At 41.9% G+C, this 19324-nt stretch overlaps 1 protein-coding gene across 1 annotated transcript in view; it reads right to left on the bottom strand.

Annotated features, from left to right (window-relative positions):
• The window catches only part of POLR1B (RNA polymerase I subunit B), a 498537-nt gene that overhangs the window by 89814 nt on the left and 389399 nt on the right, over positions 1-19324 (bottom strand). The window contains exon 13 of the mRNA XM_044057995.1: positions 16990-17186. Coding sequence (XP_043913930.1) covers positions 16990-17186 — 197 coding nt within the window. The remainder of the gene's footprint in view (positions 1-16989; positions 17187-19324) is intronic.

Genomic DNA, 19324 nt, shown 5'->3' with positions numbered 1-19324 from the left:
AGGATTTCTTGTGAAAACCTGGCAATTCTGGATCCAGAAGTGTGCCTGAAAAGTCTGAAGATGTTCAGTGTGATGTATTCCTGCATGTTAATGGGGAAGAAGCCATAAATATACTTAACTCTTACTTTTCTTGATGAAGAAAACAATAAAAATTCAGCACCTACAGAAAAAAATTATTCTGAATTATCATCAGCCCAGAAAGATATTGCCCTTTGTAACACATTTGCTCTTTACAAAAGTGCAAGGTCTTCCACAGACTACAGATACATAGATTCATATGTACTGTATTTACTAGGCTAACAACCACCAGGGCCCCAGGGTCTTTATAAGCCTAGCTGTGCAACCCAACCCAATTGTGTCATCATGCTTGTATATTAGGAGAGGGTGTCATCATGGTTGTATATTAGGAGAGGGTATGTTAGGAAGTTTCTACAGGTTACGGGGATATGTTAGTTTGGGCATAGTTAAGCTTAAACAGGGTTAGTGATGGACTTTGTGTCATATGAATGGGCAGCCTGTCCCAAAGCATGAGTATTCTCTAAAAAACATCTGCCTTACTAGCATGTCGTATTTATGTTGCAGGTAAAAGTTAAATCCTTGGATCTAGTGGTTGTGATGCTGTTCTTTTAGCATATGTGCAAAATGGCCATCAGTGCTCAATCCAAGGATGCCTTGTATGCCAGGCATAGATCACCTCTCAGTAACCTGCAGGAAAACAGTATAGAGATAAGGCTTTTAAGGTCATTCATACAGGACAATGGTGTTTACACCCTGGCTTTTCCTAGTAAGGAGCCTTTGTGGGCATTCCAACTATTGCATATGTTTGGCCAGGTACATGCCAAAGGGGGCACTGCACTCAAAGATGGGTCTGATAAGGGTCGAATAAAATAACACTATGACTTTCTTGGACCTGGTTGCCATACCCTTACTTATAAGTCGGGCAACATAGAATGATTGTTTTCACTTTTTTACTACCATGGTCAAATGTTAGTTAAAGGCATACCTCTCAACCTGGAAAGATCAAAAATCTGGACAAAGGCCCATGAAAAATAGGTACAAATCTGTATGCTGATTAACATAAAATTTGCATGCATAATTATGTAACCCCACCCACTCCAATGGAACTGTGGGATACCAACTTTAAAATGCAAAATGAAGAACAGACAAACAAAATATGGCCCCAGACCCTGTAGTAAATGGTAATCATTTTTTTTTTAATGTATAGCAATGATGTCCACTGGAAAGGGAGAAGATGATGAAGCTTAGGATTTTGTTTTTGGTGACTTGCAGTATGTGGGTTTTGTGGTAAAACTAGGGCATGTAATGGTAGACAAGGACCTCCAAAAGTCATTCTCCATTGCCCATGATCAGTGGCGTAGCTCGAGTTCCTTAGACTTTCATTTAATAATCTTACAGCACCAAGAGTGTTCCGCAGAGTTTTCTGGAGATCCAAATAAATCCCTTTGTGGAACTCTGCATTTGTGTATTACATCTAGGAAGACCTCGTAGTGAGGAATCCACTCATGAGGGTGTGCCTTTGCTGTGGTCAGTTTGTCTGCATGGTACTTTTGCTTTGAAGGGATACAGTTTACCCTAAGACACATTTTGTGCTGCACAACCAATTTCCATGCTATCATTGTTAGCCTGATGGTAAGACATTGTTACTCACTGTTTGCTGATGCACACCCAAACTAATGACAGCGTTTGATACTGATATTTACTTTCTCTGTGAGGCTGACTACATTCCCTGAAACTTAAGGGCTGTCTTCCCAAAGAACCACAAACGTCTGAAGGAGAAGGAGAATGATGTGGCTGAGGAAGAAGATACTTCTGTGCCTGGCTCTCCACCTCAGTTTAAAGATCTCCGACACAGGTGAGGTGCTATTTCAAGTCCCTGGTGCTTCTGACACCAGGATGCTGGTGACCAAGGCTGAGGGTGTGATCACCTTGGTGACAGTTGGGGAAAGACTACCTGGGAATTGGATCAAGGATGTGGTCGCCCACCTGTGACCAGAGACCTTACTGTCTGCCTCCTAAAGTCAGAACTCCAAAGCCCAAGATACAGGTAGGCTTTCCCTAGTCAACTATGCTAGAGCCCCATGTAAGAGCTACCCAGGTCTCATCACAGGATCTAGTCAGGCTGGTCAAGATGTTTTGAAATCCATAAAACCTGAACAACCCGTCTGGGAAAATGAACCTGTGCTAGGGACTTCTCTCAGGAAAAAAAAGGGACTGCTCCCCCTAGGGAGACAGTGATTCTTCAGAGTCAGAGGATTAAGAAGAACTCACAATTATGTACAGCATCTTCGCCCTCTGACTCAAGAGTTAGAAAACACCATGTCCTCCCACGTCTCCACCTGACGACTTATCCTTAGGGGAATACCCTTCACAAAAAAAAGGAATCCTTCAACTGGGAGCCTAAGGAATTCTTCCAGGCCCAAACTAACTATAGAAAGCTAGTGAGCCTGCCTGCTCCTAGATCACTACAGCCCAATTCCCTTCCCTCTGTGCCACTAGGAAGCCTGACCACTTCTATAGGGTGCTTGAGCCAACAAGCATCTTTACAAAATCTGTGGTGTTTAAGAAATCCTCCAAGGGCTCACCTCGTCAAGAATCTATAAACCCCTTGCCAAATGTTAGTGAGAGTAGACTCACTGACCTGTTTGGCAAAAAAATATACAGCTCATCCACTCTGATCATGACAGTTCTCAACTGTCAGCTCCATATGCTTGAATGCCTTGAGACAATATGGCAACAAATGAAAACAAGGCAGAGGAGATACAGGAGAAGAGCTTCTACAGGGAAGTCCAGGAATTATACATCATAAGTCTCCAGTGTCCAGACACTCACTAAAATGTGGCTTTGATGTCTTGGATGCATCATGCACGGTGGCTGCAACTGGTTCTGTAACACGGAGACGTGACTGGCTGAAGACTCAACCCGTCAGGCCATGTTACAGCAGAACCCCTAGATGAACCATTAGATAAGAAGTATCCAATTTCTTTAGATATACAACATAAAAGGTATTTGAAAGACTGAACAAACGGGAAATACATGAGGTCTGTTTAAATAATAGTACCTTTCCACTGTTCCTTGACACAACAGGAACTATTCCAGCAAATCCTGTGTAGAGGGATAACTGTTGCTGTTCTCCATTCATGTGGCTTGAAGCTGACTTGGAGGCTACAGTTAAATAGCAATTTCAGAAGGCCTGGAGTTGTATTTGATGGTGTTTCCTGAGGGGAGGTTGAAGTTGGAGCTGAATTTGTCAGCCAGTAGGTTTGCTGTATCTTCTGCCTCAGTACTTGTGGCTCCATTAACAATGAGCTCTGCACAAAACTGTGCATTGCCTTTGAGGTTGCAGACACAGCTAAAGAATGCCTTGTGGTTGTCCTTGACCTAGGAGGCCAAATTTAACTCAAATATGGCTTTGGCAGGCTTTATTTCTCCTCTGTGCTTGTTTGTTTTTTAGTATGATAAAAGTGCCTTTATCCTGCTGGGCACTGCAGCTCCTAATTTTTGCCAAATTTTTCTTCCTTCTGTTATACTGCCTATTGATTTTGTGATTCCACCTGTGACGCCACTGCACTGGCCCAGTAATCAAGGAGCCTCAATCTTCACCACGGGTAACAGTGAGGAATATACACTATGGGAGGATTCCAAGTACACACACAGTGAAGTGCAATTTCCCTTAAGAGCACACAGAGATCACAGTCAGTCTGGGGCTGGTTTCTCCCTCTTTCACCAGATCCCCAATAAGACTTCCCACTGGCACAGCTATTGGGTTAAGATCTCATCCGAGTGGCCAAGCTAAGACCCCCATCACCCTCTCTGTCCAATCAGTGCTTCTTGTCCCTACCCAAGTAGCTAACATGCGCATGCACACATACACACATACACACACACACACACACACACACACACACACACACACACACACACACACACACTTTGAGATTTTATTTATATACAAACACACACATACACCTGGGGAAGGCTGGCACAGGTTTACTAGCTATGCCCCATTCTGCCCAGATTATAAGGTAGTACCAGTTGCCACCAGCCACCCTTATCAGCCACTATAAGGCCCTTACAACGGGTGCCCAATCCTACTGCATAATGTTACTACTAATCCAAATGGTAGTCTTCATCAAGACTTGGAAGGCTATTTAGAAGTGGCCTGTACAGTGTCACCAAATACATATGCAAGTACTCTAAGATCTTAAGTATGTCTCACAAATAGCATCCACAAACACAGGATTAAATATATTTAATAATAAAAGAACAAGAAAATACTCAGAAAACAAACACAGTTACTTCAGAGTTCAAAATCACAGGAAATATTTTAAAACAACATTGCAGGACGGTCTCAAATAAATACAGAGAACATCTAAACTAATCTTTACTTCTATCCCTACCTATATCTAAAAGAAATTACTGTACCACGCTTACTATTAGCACGGCAAGTGCAGATGATGGATGTTTCCAAGTCAAAGACAAAATACAAAATGCATAGTCTCTCTCAGACAGTTCTTAAATTAATATCAAACATTACTGCTGGGTTAGCTTGGATAACATCACTCTTTTTCACCTGACTTCAGTTCCAAGGCTAAACAGATACTAACAGAATTTTAACAACTCTGTGTGAGACGTATCTATCTCTCAGAAGTTTGCAGAACTGTGTAGCTGCTAGGAAGTCATAAAGAATCAAACACTTTACATTTTAAACCTAATAATTACTTTTCTTTTCAGACAACAGAAAAACTTCTAGCTCTAGACATCCTGTCTCCTTGCTGCATTAACTAACTTTTATAGCACATAGTGAAGCATTTCATTTCAACTTACTTTCTTGAAGTTTTGTAAGATAATCTTCTATGTTCCAGCAGGGTATGCTGTGGTTACATTCTTGAAGCTCAGTATATAACATACAGTTCTGTATAAATCATATCAATATTCACAAATGACATAGTACAGTTCTGTATAAATCATATCACTATTCACAAATGACATAGAATTATTTACAAAATTCCAGTTAGCTGGGCTGACAGTGTCACAATTCAACACCCCCCCCCCGAAAATACAAGCCACTTTTTCAAGTGACCCTTGAGAAATGTTGCTTGAGAGGGTTGAACCTATCTGGGAATACCTTACCCCCATTCCCTGTCTTGAGAGCCCATCTCCGTTGGCATTGCTAACCTCACTGTGGTGCTGCGCTGTCATATCATATGCTTGCAACCCTAGGCTCCACCTTAGTAACTTGACATTTTGCTGGCTGGTTCAATGTAGCCCATGTTAAGGGCTTGTGGTCTGTAACTACAGTGAATTTTCTTCCATACAGATAAGGCTGAAGTTCCTCCATTACTCACACTATGGCTAGACATTCCTTTTCTACAGCTGCATAGCATTCCTCCTCCCTGGGTTGGAGCCTATGACTGAGATATACCACTGTGTGCTCTTCTCCCTCTAAGGAAACCTGGCTAAGTATGGCCCCACCCCATGGTTTGAAGTATCCACCTGCACAACAAATTATTTGCTGTAATCTGGACTGGCTAACATATGGGGCCCTCCCAAAGCTCCTTTAAGCTTCTGGAATGCCTGCTCACATGCTGGGGTGTACACTACCTTATCTGGACGGTTTTTCCTTGTCAGGTCTGTGAGGGGAGCAGCTATGGTACTATAACTGAGGACAAACTTTTTGTAGTACCCTGCTGTCCCCTAAGAATGCCCTCACTTGCTTTTTGGTAACAGAGGCAGGCCACGCCAGAATGGCTTCCACTTGGTTCTGGCCTGATCTTGCCACTCCCCACTCTAAGTCCCAGGTAGGAGACCTCTGCCACACCCAGCTAACATTTGCTGGGCTGAATGGTCAACCCTGCCCTCTGTAGTCTGCCCAACACCTCCCTGACATGCTGAAGGTGCTCTTGCCAGGAATGGCTATAGATGGCAATATCATCTAGGTAAGCAAGGGCAAACTCTCTTGCTAGGATACGATCTACCAGCCTCTGGAAAGCCATGCGGCATCTTTTATCCCAAACGGCATCTTCATGAATTTATACAAGCCAAAAAGAGTCCCAAAGGCTACCCTCTCTCTAGCACTGGGAGTCAAGGGCACCTGCCAGTAACACTTGGTAAGATCGATAGTAAGATACTTAGCCCCACCCAGCTGCTCTAGGGCTTCATCTGTCCTAGGCATGGGGTAAGCATCTGACTCTGTGTGACTACTTAATTTCCTGTAGTCCACACAGAACCTGGTGCTGCCATCCTTCTTTGGTACCAGCACTACTGGGGATGCCCAGGAACTGCTGGATTCCTGAATTACCCCTAGTTCCAACATTTCCTCCATCTCCTCCCCCAGAGTCTGACTCTCTCAGGTACCCTACAAGGGGCCTGCTTAACAGGCATTTGGGGTCCTGTATCCACATGGTGCTGCACCAGGTGGGTGCACCCAGGTTTCCCAGTGAACATGCCCCCAAACTCATGTAACACTGCTCAGATTTCTTGAACCCAGGTAGGGGATAGCTGATGGGACACTGCCACCCCTTTCACTGAGGTGTCAGTCCTAGCCTCACTGAGAAGATCAGTCACCAGATCCCCCTCAGACTCCTCCTGCCATCCACTGCAAATACTCAACACAAGGGCCTATCTAACATGGTAAGGTTTCATCATGTTAACATGGTACAATTTGTGGCCCTGCCTCCTGCCTAGCAGTTCTATCATGTAGTTAAAATCACTGACTTTCCTTACTATCTTGTAGGGTCCCTCCCAGGCTGCCTGCAGCTTGTTGCATCTGACAGGAATGAGAACCATTACCTGCTGCCCTACAGCATACTCTCTAGCTCAAGCCTTCCTGTCATACCAGACCTTCTTCTGCTGTTGTGCTTCTGACAGGTTCTCCTGGGCCAAGCCCATGAGTTCCTCGAGCCTTGTCCTAAGGTTTAGGACATATGCCACAACATACTCCTTGTGGGATTCACATTCACCCTCCCACTCCTTGTGGGATTCACATTCACCCTCCCACTCATCTCAAATCAAATCTAGAGGTCCCCTCACCCTATGGCCATACAGCAACTCAACTGGTGAAAACCCTGCGGATTCCTGGGGTACCTCTATGTAAGGAAACAACAGATGGGGAAAATATTTGTCCCAGTCCCTCTTAAATTGGTCTGCAAATGCCTGTAGCATGGACTTGTGTAGAGTTTAACCTGTCAATAAGACCATTAGTCTGGGGATGGTAGGGGTGGTCTTTAGGTGCTTTGTCCCACAGTGCTTCCACAGACAAGCCAGCAAGTCTGACATGAAATTGGCACCTCTGTCAGTCAGTACTTCTTTTGGGAAACCTACCCTGCTGAAAATCTCTAACAAAGCATTTGCCACCTTTTCTGCTTCAATGGAGGACACAGCCACTGCCTCAGGGTATCTGGTAGCATAATCTACTACCTCTAGGATATACTTTTTCCCTGTGGGACTTGGGGTACTCTGAGGCCCCACAATATCCATAGCTACCCTCTGAAATGGCTCCTCTCACAGGCAAAAGCAACAAAGGAGCTTTCACCTCGTCTTCTGCCTTACCTACCATTTGGCATTGCTCACAGATCCTGCAGTACCCTGTTATATTTTTGGAAATCCCAGGCCACTGCATAATACAGCTCTTCATACATTTTATGCCCATATGACCTGCAAAGGGAATATCATGGGCTATGGCTAAAAGTACAGATGGTAGGCTCTGGGCACTATCAAATGCCGTATTCTCTCACCCTCTAGCCCTCCCTCAGGGGTCAACTCTCTACACAGTAACCCTTTGTCCCAGTATACAGATTCCCCCTTACCGCGAGAATCAGGTGCCTCACTAGCCATCTCCCTCAGACCTTGTAATGTAGGGTCTGAGAGCTGAGCCTGTCTCAACTCTATCTGTAACCCTTCCCAGCTCCCCTTCCACAGGAAGTCTGGCATCCTCTAACAGTGGTGCCTCACTGTCAGCCTGGGTACTACTACTACTACTACTCACCTCTGCCTTTGCAGTCACTCTGTCCAAGGGAACATCAGTACCCACAAGCAGCTGTGTCTCACCTTCAGTCTCACTGCTACAGGGTAGCCCCCTCCCTGAAGTAACCACCTTACCAGTCTTGGCTGCAAGTGTGCGATCTGTCTGGGTCTTCCCCAGGCTACCAGACCCGCAACCTTTTCACCAAGCCTGACTGCATGTAACTGCATGCACACACAGTATTGCATTATCAAAATCATTCCCTATCAGGACATCTGCAGAGATATCCTCAAACACACCTACTTGCTGGCTTCCTTTTCCACCCTCCCAGTCAAGGTGAACTCTAGCCAAAGGTATCTGGAATGGGGTCCCTCCTAAAGCTCTGATTGGAGTAGACTGCCCAAGCAAGTAGTGCTCCTCTGTAACCACTGCAGGCTTCACAATGGTTAAGTCAGAGGCTGTGTCCCTCTTAGCAATGGCCTCTTTCCCATTCACTAAGACAGGATATAACCTCTTGTGGTAGTTTAGTATTCTTGTTGTCTCGAGACAACCTACTGTTGGCATTTTGTCATTCCCACTTACTGGCTCTCCACCTTTTGTTCCCCACCTTGCCTCTGTGGACATCTATATGCTACATGGCCCCCACTGGTTGCATTTAAAACATTTAACCCTTGGTCCTCGATGTGTACCTGGACTAGTGGCTACCCCTGCTACTGCCGGACTCTGTTGGGGCAGTCAGGGCTGCTAACCATGGGTTCCCTTACACACATGAGCAGCACTGGGTGCCCCTTTCCTGTGCAGTGATGCCCTGCTTGCTAGGTATAGATCTTCCTTCTTCCCCAACTCATCTACAGTAGAGCATTGTCTATCAGCTAACCAGATTCTCATGTCCTCAGACAAAGTGCTAAGGGCTTGTTCCCTCACCAAAAGATCTGCCAGCCCTTCAAAAGTGGTGACCTGACATCCAGTCATACACCTATGAAAATAAGTGCTTAGTTCGGCAACATATTCACACACACTTTCATCTGCCTTGAGTCTATGCTCACAAAACTTTTTCCTATAAGCTTCAGGTGTTAACTTGAAACATTCTAGCAAACAGTTTTTTATGACATTATAATTTAAACAGTCAATATCAGACAGTTTAGAAATAACAGCTACAACTTTATCATGGAGTAAGGGGGTCAGGAACTGCACCCAGAGCCCTTGGTCAATACTGTACTGTTTACATACCCTCTCAAACATATGAATGAAACTACCAAAATTATCCCCCTCTGTAAATTGTGGAATAAAATTTACTGACTGTTATTGTTTCAGGGGTTTGGTTACTCCATTCCCCATTACCTCCATGACTCTGGTGAAGAGTCAGCATCTCCTTTTCATGTTGCCTCTGCCTATCCTTCTCCTAAGCCCCCAGCCCACGCAGTTTGTCATTTTCTTCAGCCTCAATAAGTCTCAGTTTCCCTGCTCCTTCTATTTCCAAATGCCTGGCCTTAAAACTCAACTCTCTAACTGCAGATGGATTTTTAAGTCCTCTGTGGAAAGGTTAAGCTGTCCATTTTCTGAGAGTTGTTCATCTCCATGGCCAGTCTGATTGTCCTCCTGGTTGCTATTCTGTGATGCAGCTGTGACTAAAGCTGCAATCATGTCTGCTTTAGTCAGGTTAGCATGCACCAGTCCCTTAGCCTGGCACATTTCAGCCAACTGGCTCCTTGTCAGCTTGCCATACTCCACTGCTGACATGCATGCCTGCTCTCCCTGACTAACTAAGCTAACAAAAATTCAAAAAATTGTGATATGAACTCTGAATGTTCACTGCATGGCTAATTGAGAGTACAAACACCTTCAGTGACCACTGTACACAGGCTACAGGAATTCAATATCTACACCACCGCAAGCCTATTACTATGTGATGTGGCTAACACACTGCCAACCAATTAATATGTGATGTGGATATCCCACCGCTGCCACCAATTAATATGCGATGCCCCTGCACCGGCCCAGTAATCAAGGAGCCTCAATCCTCACCACTGGCAACAGTGAGGGATGTACACAATGGGAGGATTAAAAATGCACACACAGTAAAGTGCAATTTCCCTTAAGAGCGCACAGAGATCACAGTCAGTCTGGGGCTGGTTTCTCCCTCTTTCTCCAGATCCCCAATAAGACTCCCCACTGGCACAGCTACAGGGCTAAGATCTCAGCCACACAGCCAAGCTAAAACCTCCAGCACCCTCTCTGTCCAACCAGTGCTTTGTGTCCCTGCCCTAGTAGCTGACACACACTTTGAGACTTGATTTATATACAAACACACTCATACACCTGGGGAAGGCAGGCACAGGTTTACTAGTTATGCCCCCTTCTGCCCAGACTATAAGGTAGTACCAGCTACAACCAGCCACCCTTACTTATCAGCTACTTTAAGGCCCTTACAACAGGTTCCCAATCCCACTGTGTAATGTTACTATTAATCCAAATGGTAGTCTTGACTAAGATTTGCAAGGCTATTTAGGAGTGGCCTGTACAGTGTCACCAAATACAATATGCAAGTACTCTAAGGGCTTAAATATGTCTCACAAATATCAGTCACAAAGATAGGTTTAAATATATTTAATAATAAAAGAACACAACAATACTCAGAAAACAAACACAGTTACTTCGGATTTCAAAATCACATGAAATATTTTAAAGCAACATTGCAGGACAGTCTCAAATAAATACAGAAAACATCTAAACTAATCTTTACTATATTCCTATTTATATCTAAAAGAAATTACTGTAAACCGGTTAAGTGCAGATGATGGTGATGATGAATGTTTCCAGGTCAAAGACAAAATACAAAATGCAGTCTCTCTCCGAGAGAGTTCTTAAATTAATATCAAAAATCACTGCTGGGTTAGCTTGGATGACATCACTCTGCCACCTGACTTCAGTTCCCAGGCTATACTGATACTAACAGAATTTTAACATCTCTGTTTGAGAAGTTACTATGTAACTACTAGAAAGTCATAAAGCAATCAAACACTTACATTTTAAACCTAGTAATTACTTTTCTTTTCAGACAATAGAAAAACTTCTAGATTTAGACATCTTGTCTTCTTGCTACATTAACTAACATTTATAGCACATCGTAAAGCAGTTAATTTCAACTTATTTTATTGAGGTTTTGTAAGATAATCTTCTATGTTCCAGCAGGGTATGCTGTGGTTACATTCTTGAAGCTCAGTACATAACATACAGTTCTGTATAAATCATATCAATATTCACATATAACAGTACAGTTCTGTATAAATAAAATCATATCATATTCACAAATGGCACAGAATTATTTACAAGAATCCAGATAGCTGGGCTAGCAGTGTCACACCACCAGGGCGTCTTGTTTTCTGAGTTAGTTCTTTACTTCTTCCTGGTGGCTACTGCTGCTTCTATGCAGCTATTAACATGCTTGTACAGGGTTTCAGTGAACAGTTCCGCATAGCCAGCAGTGTTCTCAGGGTTTTGGGGAGGCTTGAAATTTTTACAGGTTATCATTTAATAGAAAGAAGTTAACCTTAGAGTAGTTCCTAAATATTACAAATTTAGCTGGGGGTCCAGGTCTTGTTTTTACTTCAAAGGAGACCATTCTGTGGTCTGACCTTACCAGGGAAGACATTACACTAGGGGGATGTGCAGCACTCTCCCATACTAGCGAGGACCAGAACCAGTATGGCTGTACTCCAGATGGTGTACTGACAATCTGGCCCAGGGAGTTTGTGTTTACAAAATCCAGGGATCTTTGTGCCTGTACAATTGGTGTCGCATAGGATTCTCAGTTAACAGTGGGGTAATTAAAGTCGCCCATGAGTATAGTATCGGGTTGTATGGTGAATGTTTCCAATAAGTTTAAATACATGGTATGGGTTTCCTGGGTCATAGAAGGGGACGTACAGCTTGCAAGGAAGTGGTATTGGATTTTGCCTAAGGTGATTTGAACATGGAGTAGCTCCAGTGCATTGTCCTGTTTGACCAGCCTTGTATATTTACTTTTGATGTAAATCGAGATGCCTCCACCTTGTGTCCTTGTCTGTGTAGCAGCTAGTCTAAATGTGTGAAATTCATTATAACCTTGCACTGTTGGTGTGCTCTCCTCAGCTTTAAACCATATCTCAGTGACCGTACAGATGTCAGCATTCTCTACAGTGAAGAGAGCTTCTAGGGAGTGGAGTTTTTTGTTTGGACTCCTAGCATTGAGCAGTAATAACTTTAGATTTTCTTGGTTTTATTTGCTATGTCAGAAGTACTTTCAGTTTGGCATTGTCTAAAAAAGGCACAATGGGGGAAGACAATGTTTTAGCAAATATTAGAAAGCCTAGAGGGGAGAGATGCAGACCATCCCTTGCAAAGCAGAGTGGTCTGTTGTCCATCTCCTTCCATCCTGACAAATACTGCACCCCTTAAGAATGACCCCAGAAACTAAGCCAATTACTAAAGTCAGTCATCTTTTGTTAGCAATGTGACATCATCCTTGGAGAAGGTAAAATGCTGCTCAATGCTAGGTCATTTACTCCCACATGGACTATGATGGAGTCATAGTCATACTTGTGCTCCAATGACCTGAGTGCGTGCGTAATGTGGCAGATCCTAGCCTGTGATAAGCAGCTGACTGTGACTTTCTCCTTACTCAGCCTGGTGAGAGGGACATCACTGTGTCTCAGAATGGACTCTCCAATAACCAAAATGCTGGATTGTAAGGTGGCTTGCCTTAAGGGCTTAGAAGTAGAGGGTCCATGAGATATGGCTTTATGTGTTGATGTGAGAAAGTGCATCTGGGGCTGCTGAGGGTACTTGTTATGTGAACTTCATTTAGGAGATCTTTGGGATTTAGGAAAGTTACATTTAAGTGCTTCAGCATATGTGGGTCTATATGTTTGGTTTAAATTGTGTGGGATGAGTGCACTGTGTGTACTACTGTCAACTTCACTGACATTAGGAGTACTTTTACGTGAGAGCTTTGCCTCCAGTGACATTGTGTAAATGCATCTCAATCAGTTTGTTTGAGAATTAACTGTTTGTCACTAAACATGAGTCAATTTCTACATTGCCTCAGGATGCCCCTATCCACCAAGCTGGTAACGGAGATTATGGGAAAGTTCATATCCATGGCAATAGACCCTTTTTTTATTGATTAGACAATTGGAGTGAGAATATAAAATAATGTCAGGAGTATCTGGCTTGCAACTCCGGGAACAGTGCTAATCTAAGGGGGTGGCGAAAGCCAATACATTCTGGCTAGCCCTTTAAATGCCTTCGGGCAGATAGCCTAGTACCTACCTATAAGATATGTGATCAAATTAACATAAGGGGCAGGCAACTAGAAAGACAGTTGTGTTTAAGACCACAACAGCAATAAGGTGGGAAATTGTTTTAAAAATACTGTGCGAGTCACACGAGACACAGCTGTGGTCTCTTTCCAAGTTTTATTATGCAATGAAAAGCAGATTACAAGTAAAAAAACAGTGTAAAGTGAGGGTACATAAGGATATCTGTTCCTGCACACTTTCCTGAACTGAATATTAGAAGTAGCCATATTCTTGGCTGAATGTCCCTTCATACACTAGCCAATAGCTCATTAGCATTTTTGGTAACAAAAGACAATCAATCCATATAAGGTCTGCTTGGCCGCCTGAAATCCATCCTTCCCAGCAGCAAATGAGATGAACAAAACAAGTCCACTTTCCAGTGTTCAAAGAGTTTCTGAGGTAAGCCTGATGTAAGAGGTGAACAACTTAGGTGTGGAGGATGCATTTAATGCACATCTCGCCAAAAAGCAGGTTAATGCATTACCTGAAAGGCAGTTCAGAAACCACCAAAGGAGACGAAGCAAGGGATTGTCCTAATTACATTAGATAATTCAAAAGACAGATATAATAATATGTTGATCATAATAAATTTCCCCTCTCTCCCCCCCAAAAGACCAATCACAATACTGGAAGAATGCTAGGCACCCAGCATTACTGCAGCACAGATTAAAGCTGCATTGTCCAAGGTCAAGAATACAGCTTCCATGGGACCAGACAATATCCCTGGTTGTGTTCTACATGAACTACAAAGTGAACTGGCACCACACCTGTGTACCCCATTCAATCACAGCCTCACCTCAGGCTTTGTCCCTACAGAATGGTGCACTGCTACAGTCATCCCTCTCCATAAAGGGGAGCGACTACAGACCCTGAGAATTATCGCTCCATTAGTCTGACGAGTCTGATATGTAAGGCCATGCAGCGCATCATCATGGACCTAATTAACAAGGATATAGGGAATCTCTAAATTCTGGATCCCATGCAATTTGGTTTTGTGAAGGGTAGATCATGCCTACTCAACCTGGTTGACTTCTTTGAGTCAGTCACCAGAGCTGTGGATGAGGGCAAGGCAGTTCATACAGCCTACCTCGATCTGGCCAAGGCCTTTGATACCATTCCCCACTCGGGAATTATTGACAGACTCACCAAACTAGGCATCAACCCCTATATCACTAGGTGGGTTGCAAATTGGTGCTCAGATAAAATCCACAGTGTGAAAGTAGCAGACTCCAAGTCAGACTGCCGACCAGTCATGAGTGGAGTCCCACAGGGATTGGTCCTGGGTCTTCTCCTGTTTGGCATCTACTTCTCAGAAGTCCAGGCCAACACAGAGGGACTCTGGCTAACAAAGTTCACAGACGACTGCAAGCTGGGAGCCATTATTAACTCCCCAAGTGATGTAGACATCCTGCAGAAAGACCTCACTGAGATCAACGACTGGTGTCAAAACCATGGCCTTAAGCTTAATGCCAAAAAATGCGTAGTCATGACCTTTGGAAAAACTCAGTTCCCACTAATTACCACACTGATGGTAGCCCACTGAACACTGAAGGCGATATAAGAGATCTGGGGACACAGGTTGACAGCAACCTCTCCTTCGACCACCGCACTGCCACTGTGGTCAGAAAGTCCTTCTATGTGGCACATCTCATTACCAAGGGTTTTGCATTCAGGAAGAAAGAGGTCATCTCTCTCTAATCTTACCTCATTAGACCAATCATCGAATACAATGCCCCATTTGGCACATACCTCACTAAACACCTGCAACAGCTGGAAAGGCCACATAAATACCTCAAAAAGAGGATCCTAGGCCTTAAACACATGCCCTACATAGACAGACTCAAAAAACTCCAGCTTTTCTCGGTCTCATATCGTCTATTAAGAGACAATCTCTGCTTGACTTACAAAGCCAAGTATTAGTTTAAGGGTGTGCGCACACATGCAACCAGCTTATTGTACGTTTTTTATTTTTTATATTTTCTTCCCCTAACAGATTTGTTTGTTTTTCAACCAAATTGTACAGGTTATAGGTCATATTAAAGGTGGGAAAAGTTTTGAAATTATTTATTGTGGTCTCATTTTTTCATATCATAAAAACCTGGAATTTTAACAAGGGTGTGTAAACTTTTTATATTCACTGTATGTATGTGTGTGTGTGTGTATATATATATATATATATATATATATATATATATATATATATATATATATATATATATATATATATATACATATATATATATATATATATATATATATATATATATATATATATATATATATATATATATATATATATATATATATATATATATATATATGTATATATATATATATATATATATATATATATATATATATATATATATATATATATATATATATATATCTGAATCTATATATACACACATATATATATATATATTACATACCAACACACACACACACACACACGGACACACATACATACATACATCTACACTAAGTATGACATCACTGCATCTTGTACTATTTCTCTTCTCCAAAGTAAAGAGATCGCAGAGTTAGAATGCACAAGTAATGGCTGGTGTGAGGAGCGCAGCTCAGCATGTCGGAGGGTGCACTGGGATTTGGCCCCTTTCATAAATCATCTTTAAAGGAGAACAACTAAGTATTATACTTGATGTTTTTCTGTAGTTTTTAAAAACAAAATCATGGTAATCTATGACAGAACATCAGGGTTCAAAATCCACTAAACTTAAAAAAAAATTAATTTCACTGTGGGTTAAAAATCTTAAGTTCATATGGGAGGAAGAGATACAAGCTACACACAGTTGTATAAACAAAGGTTCTTTGTACTCTGAACCCTTTACTTAGCAAAATCAGCTCTGGATGTGGTCACTGCAAATTGAGAAAAGACTCTCCTGCAGTTAAGTTATTCACAAAGAGTAGTTTTTGCAATCAATAACAGTTACTAACATTGCTGACACACTCTTCATATGCTACTGATGTCTAGGAAATATCATTAACAAGAAGTCACAGGACATTACAAATCAAATGCTGTTAGGGCAACCACGAGAAGGACATAGACAAGCTAAGCTATAAACGAGGAGGAAAAGTGACACAAATTTGCAAAAAAAAATATTAAAAAAGCCAAATGAATGTATTGTTGACCACAAACAGGTATACAGGCATGAAAGCAATGAAAATAGTTTTCCAGTTCCAAGTACATATCCTGCCCAAAAAGTATATGCCAATCCTGTTGTCTTTGCAGACAAGACAAAGAAAAAAATAAAAACCCACATATAAACCTTTAGGTCTACATCTGAAGTAATTTAATATAAGTGATCAATACATGGCTGTCTTTCATGAGATAGAAGGAAGAAACACAGGCTTACGTTCCAGTGAACTAGCTCAATGCTGTATAGTAACAGTACCTATAGTAATTATTACATGAAAGACAATACATCAGGGACACCGATGGCAACTGCAGTCTTAATGCCATCACTATCTGACACACACACAGGTGGACAAAGAGAACATATCAAGGCTGTCATGAAAAAGTAACTCGAGAGTGGAAAAATAAAGAAAAAACAGCCTTGTATCTTAAAATAAGAACTTAACAGGGCATTTAGTTTAGACAAAAGCATGAGTTAACAGCCCTTTGGGAAAGGCTATTCCAAGTCTTACCATAGCATCTTCCATATCATAACCTGTGTAGGAGATCACAGCAACCACTGCATTTGTTCCAGTAGGATAACTGTCCATGTCATAGTAATCATACATATACGGTCGTACCAAGGGGCTCTGCGGCATCTGAAGGCGGTACAGTTTGTTATCGGAACGTTCCTTGTAAGTGTACAGTGGGAATCCCATGGTCTGCTTACCTAGACAAGTAGAAACAATAACACGTTGCATATTACAATTATGTTTAACTGACATGAAAGTATCCAAACAATAAACGAAAAAAAATCTTCAAAAACATCTAACGCACTCAGAAATATTTCTGAACAATTCTGAATAAACTTTCTTCTTTCTGTCTCACCTGTTTTACTATCAAGCCACTTCTAATTAAACTAGAGCCATTCATTCCCCCATTCTTTGACCCATATAGAAGAGAGATTGCTATCCAGAGGTGCCACCATCCAGCTACCTGTGAGAGTAGTTTTTGTCACTGCCTACACTCATACATCTGTTTGCCAACTGCAAGAAGGGGAGGACTGGTCTTGTTACCACACTCAGGATAGCTTGGCTTTCCCCAGCATGTATCCAATTATTCTGAGACTATATTACTGCTGAATAAAAATCATTAAGTAATATGGAGGCACAACATTCAGTAACACCCAAAACACACTAAGACTATTGATTTGAATTCTGTTGATTGAGTTACTCAACAATACAAAGATTATTACTAAATTATGGTTTAGAGAGAAAAGCATCACAATCATAGATATCAACTGTCCAAATTTTGCAGAATGCCCAGATTTTTGCCTCATATTTTTGGTCGGTTCCTCTTAAAATATCTGGTTTTCTGACAAATCACTTGAGGACTGAAGTCATTAAATAATGCTACACATTTGAGTTTCAGACTTTATCCTTAGGAAATGCATGCCAACACAAATCCTGTTATTCCAGCAACTTTCTAAGTTTATATGAGCAATATTTAAAATCCATCCCTATTTTTGGGTCTTTGTCCCCCATTATTTTAGGCTTTGTCCAGATTTCTTCTACCTAAGAGGATGAAAGGTATGGTCAAAATACAGGTTACAAGTTATACTAACATTAACAGCGATATTTAACTCAGAATGTAGTATCAGGACATACACTGTGAATATTTAAGGAAAGACAGAGAGACAAACAGATTTGTGTGAATACATACACATATTATACATACATACACACACACAGACAGAAATGTTACGGTGTGTGTCTGTGTGTGTGTGTGTGTGTGTGTGTGTGTGTGTGTGTGTGTGTGTGTGTGTGCGTGTGAGGTGAGTGAGTGAGTGACAGACAGACCATATACACACATCATAGAATACTATAGTTACATATCTGAATGTTATATAAACAAGATGCGTTTATTTATTTATTTAAACCATGTTAGCTGGGTAAGTGGACATGTCCAGGGGATCCTTTTAAGCTATGACCTGAGCTATTAGGCAGCAACAGCAGCAGTACAAAACTGACAAGTTCAACGGGAAAACAACAGAATGCACAAAGCAACTTCAAAAGCTGATCTCAAGAACTACACAATGCCATTGTTGGAGTACAAAAAAAATAACTCATTCAGGTAACCATTATAACTCAGTTGATGGTTAACATACCCTACACAATACAGTGAACAAGTAAACAGAACATATATGAGAGGACAGTGCCTTTCTATGTTAATATGCAATGCATTTTATACAGCTTGATTCTGTGGCTCGAAGGAATGGAGCTCTGACTGAAACCTAGACAGTCTGCATGTGATTAGTGCCTCAGGTGTTAGCTGAACTGGGGGGGGGGGGTGGAGTTAGCAACTTATACATGCATGACTATCCTTGGGAAAGGCATGGTGGTTACATGTACATGCCTGCATGACAGCAATGCTCATTACTGGGAGATATGGGCTTGTGAACGTCAACCTTTTACAGTGTGTGTGTGTGTGTGTGTGTGTGTGTGTGTGTGTGTGGTAGCACACATGTCAGCAAAAAGGGGGTAGGAGATCCCCGTGGTAATGTGGATGCTTACATTAGCCACTGGGGATGTGGGACCATCTCCTTAGTATGGGTGCAGTATAAACTGGAAGTCACCACCACGTAGGAGAATATTTCTTTATTAAAACAACAGAATAAGCGCTTTTGCGTGCATCCACAAAGGCACGCTTCTTCAGATTCAATGAACATTACCAAAAACTCATTCATTATATCTACAATACATTAATTCAATTACGAACTAATTAACCAATAATGTTAATATTTCACTTATTCAATTAATTAAGACAGGGTGTAACCTAAAAGCAATTTTTGTTACATTTCTTTTAAAA

This window comes from Protopterus annectens, chromosome 1.part2 (genome assembly GCF_019279795.1).
Source record: "Protopterus annectens isolate FY-2018-M chromosome 1.part2, PAN1.0, whole genome shotgun sequence".
In the NCBI taxonomy this organism is placed as follows: domain Eukaryota; kingdom Metazoa; phylum Chordata; order Ceratodontiformes; family Protopteridae; genus Protopterus; species Protopterus annectens.
The sequence above is the reverse complement of the archived record's forward strand: the minus strand, read 5'-3'. Positions and strand labels throughout refer to the sequence as shown.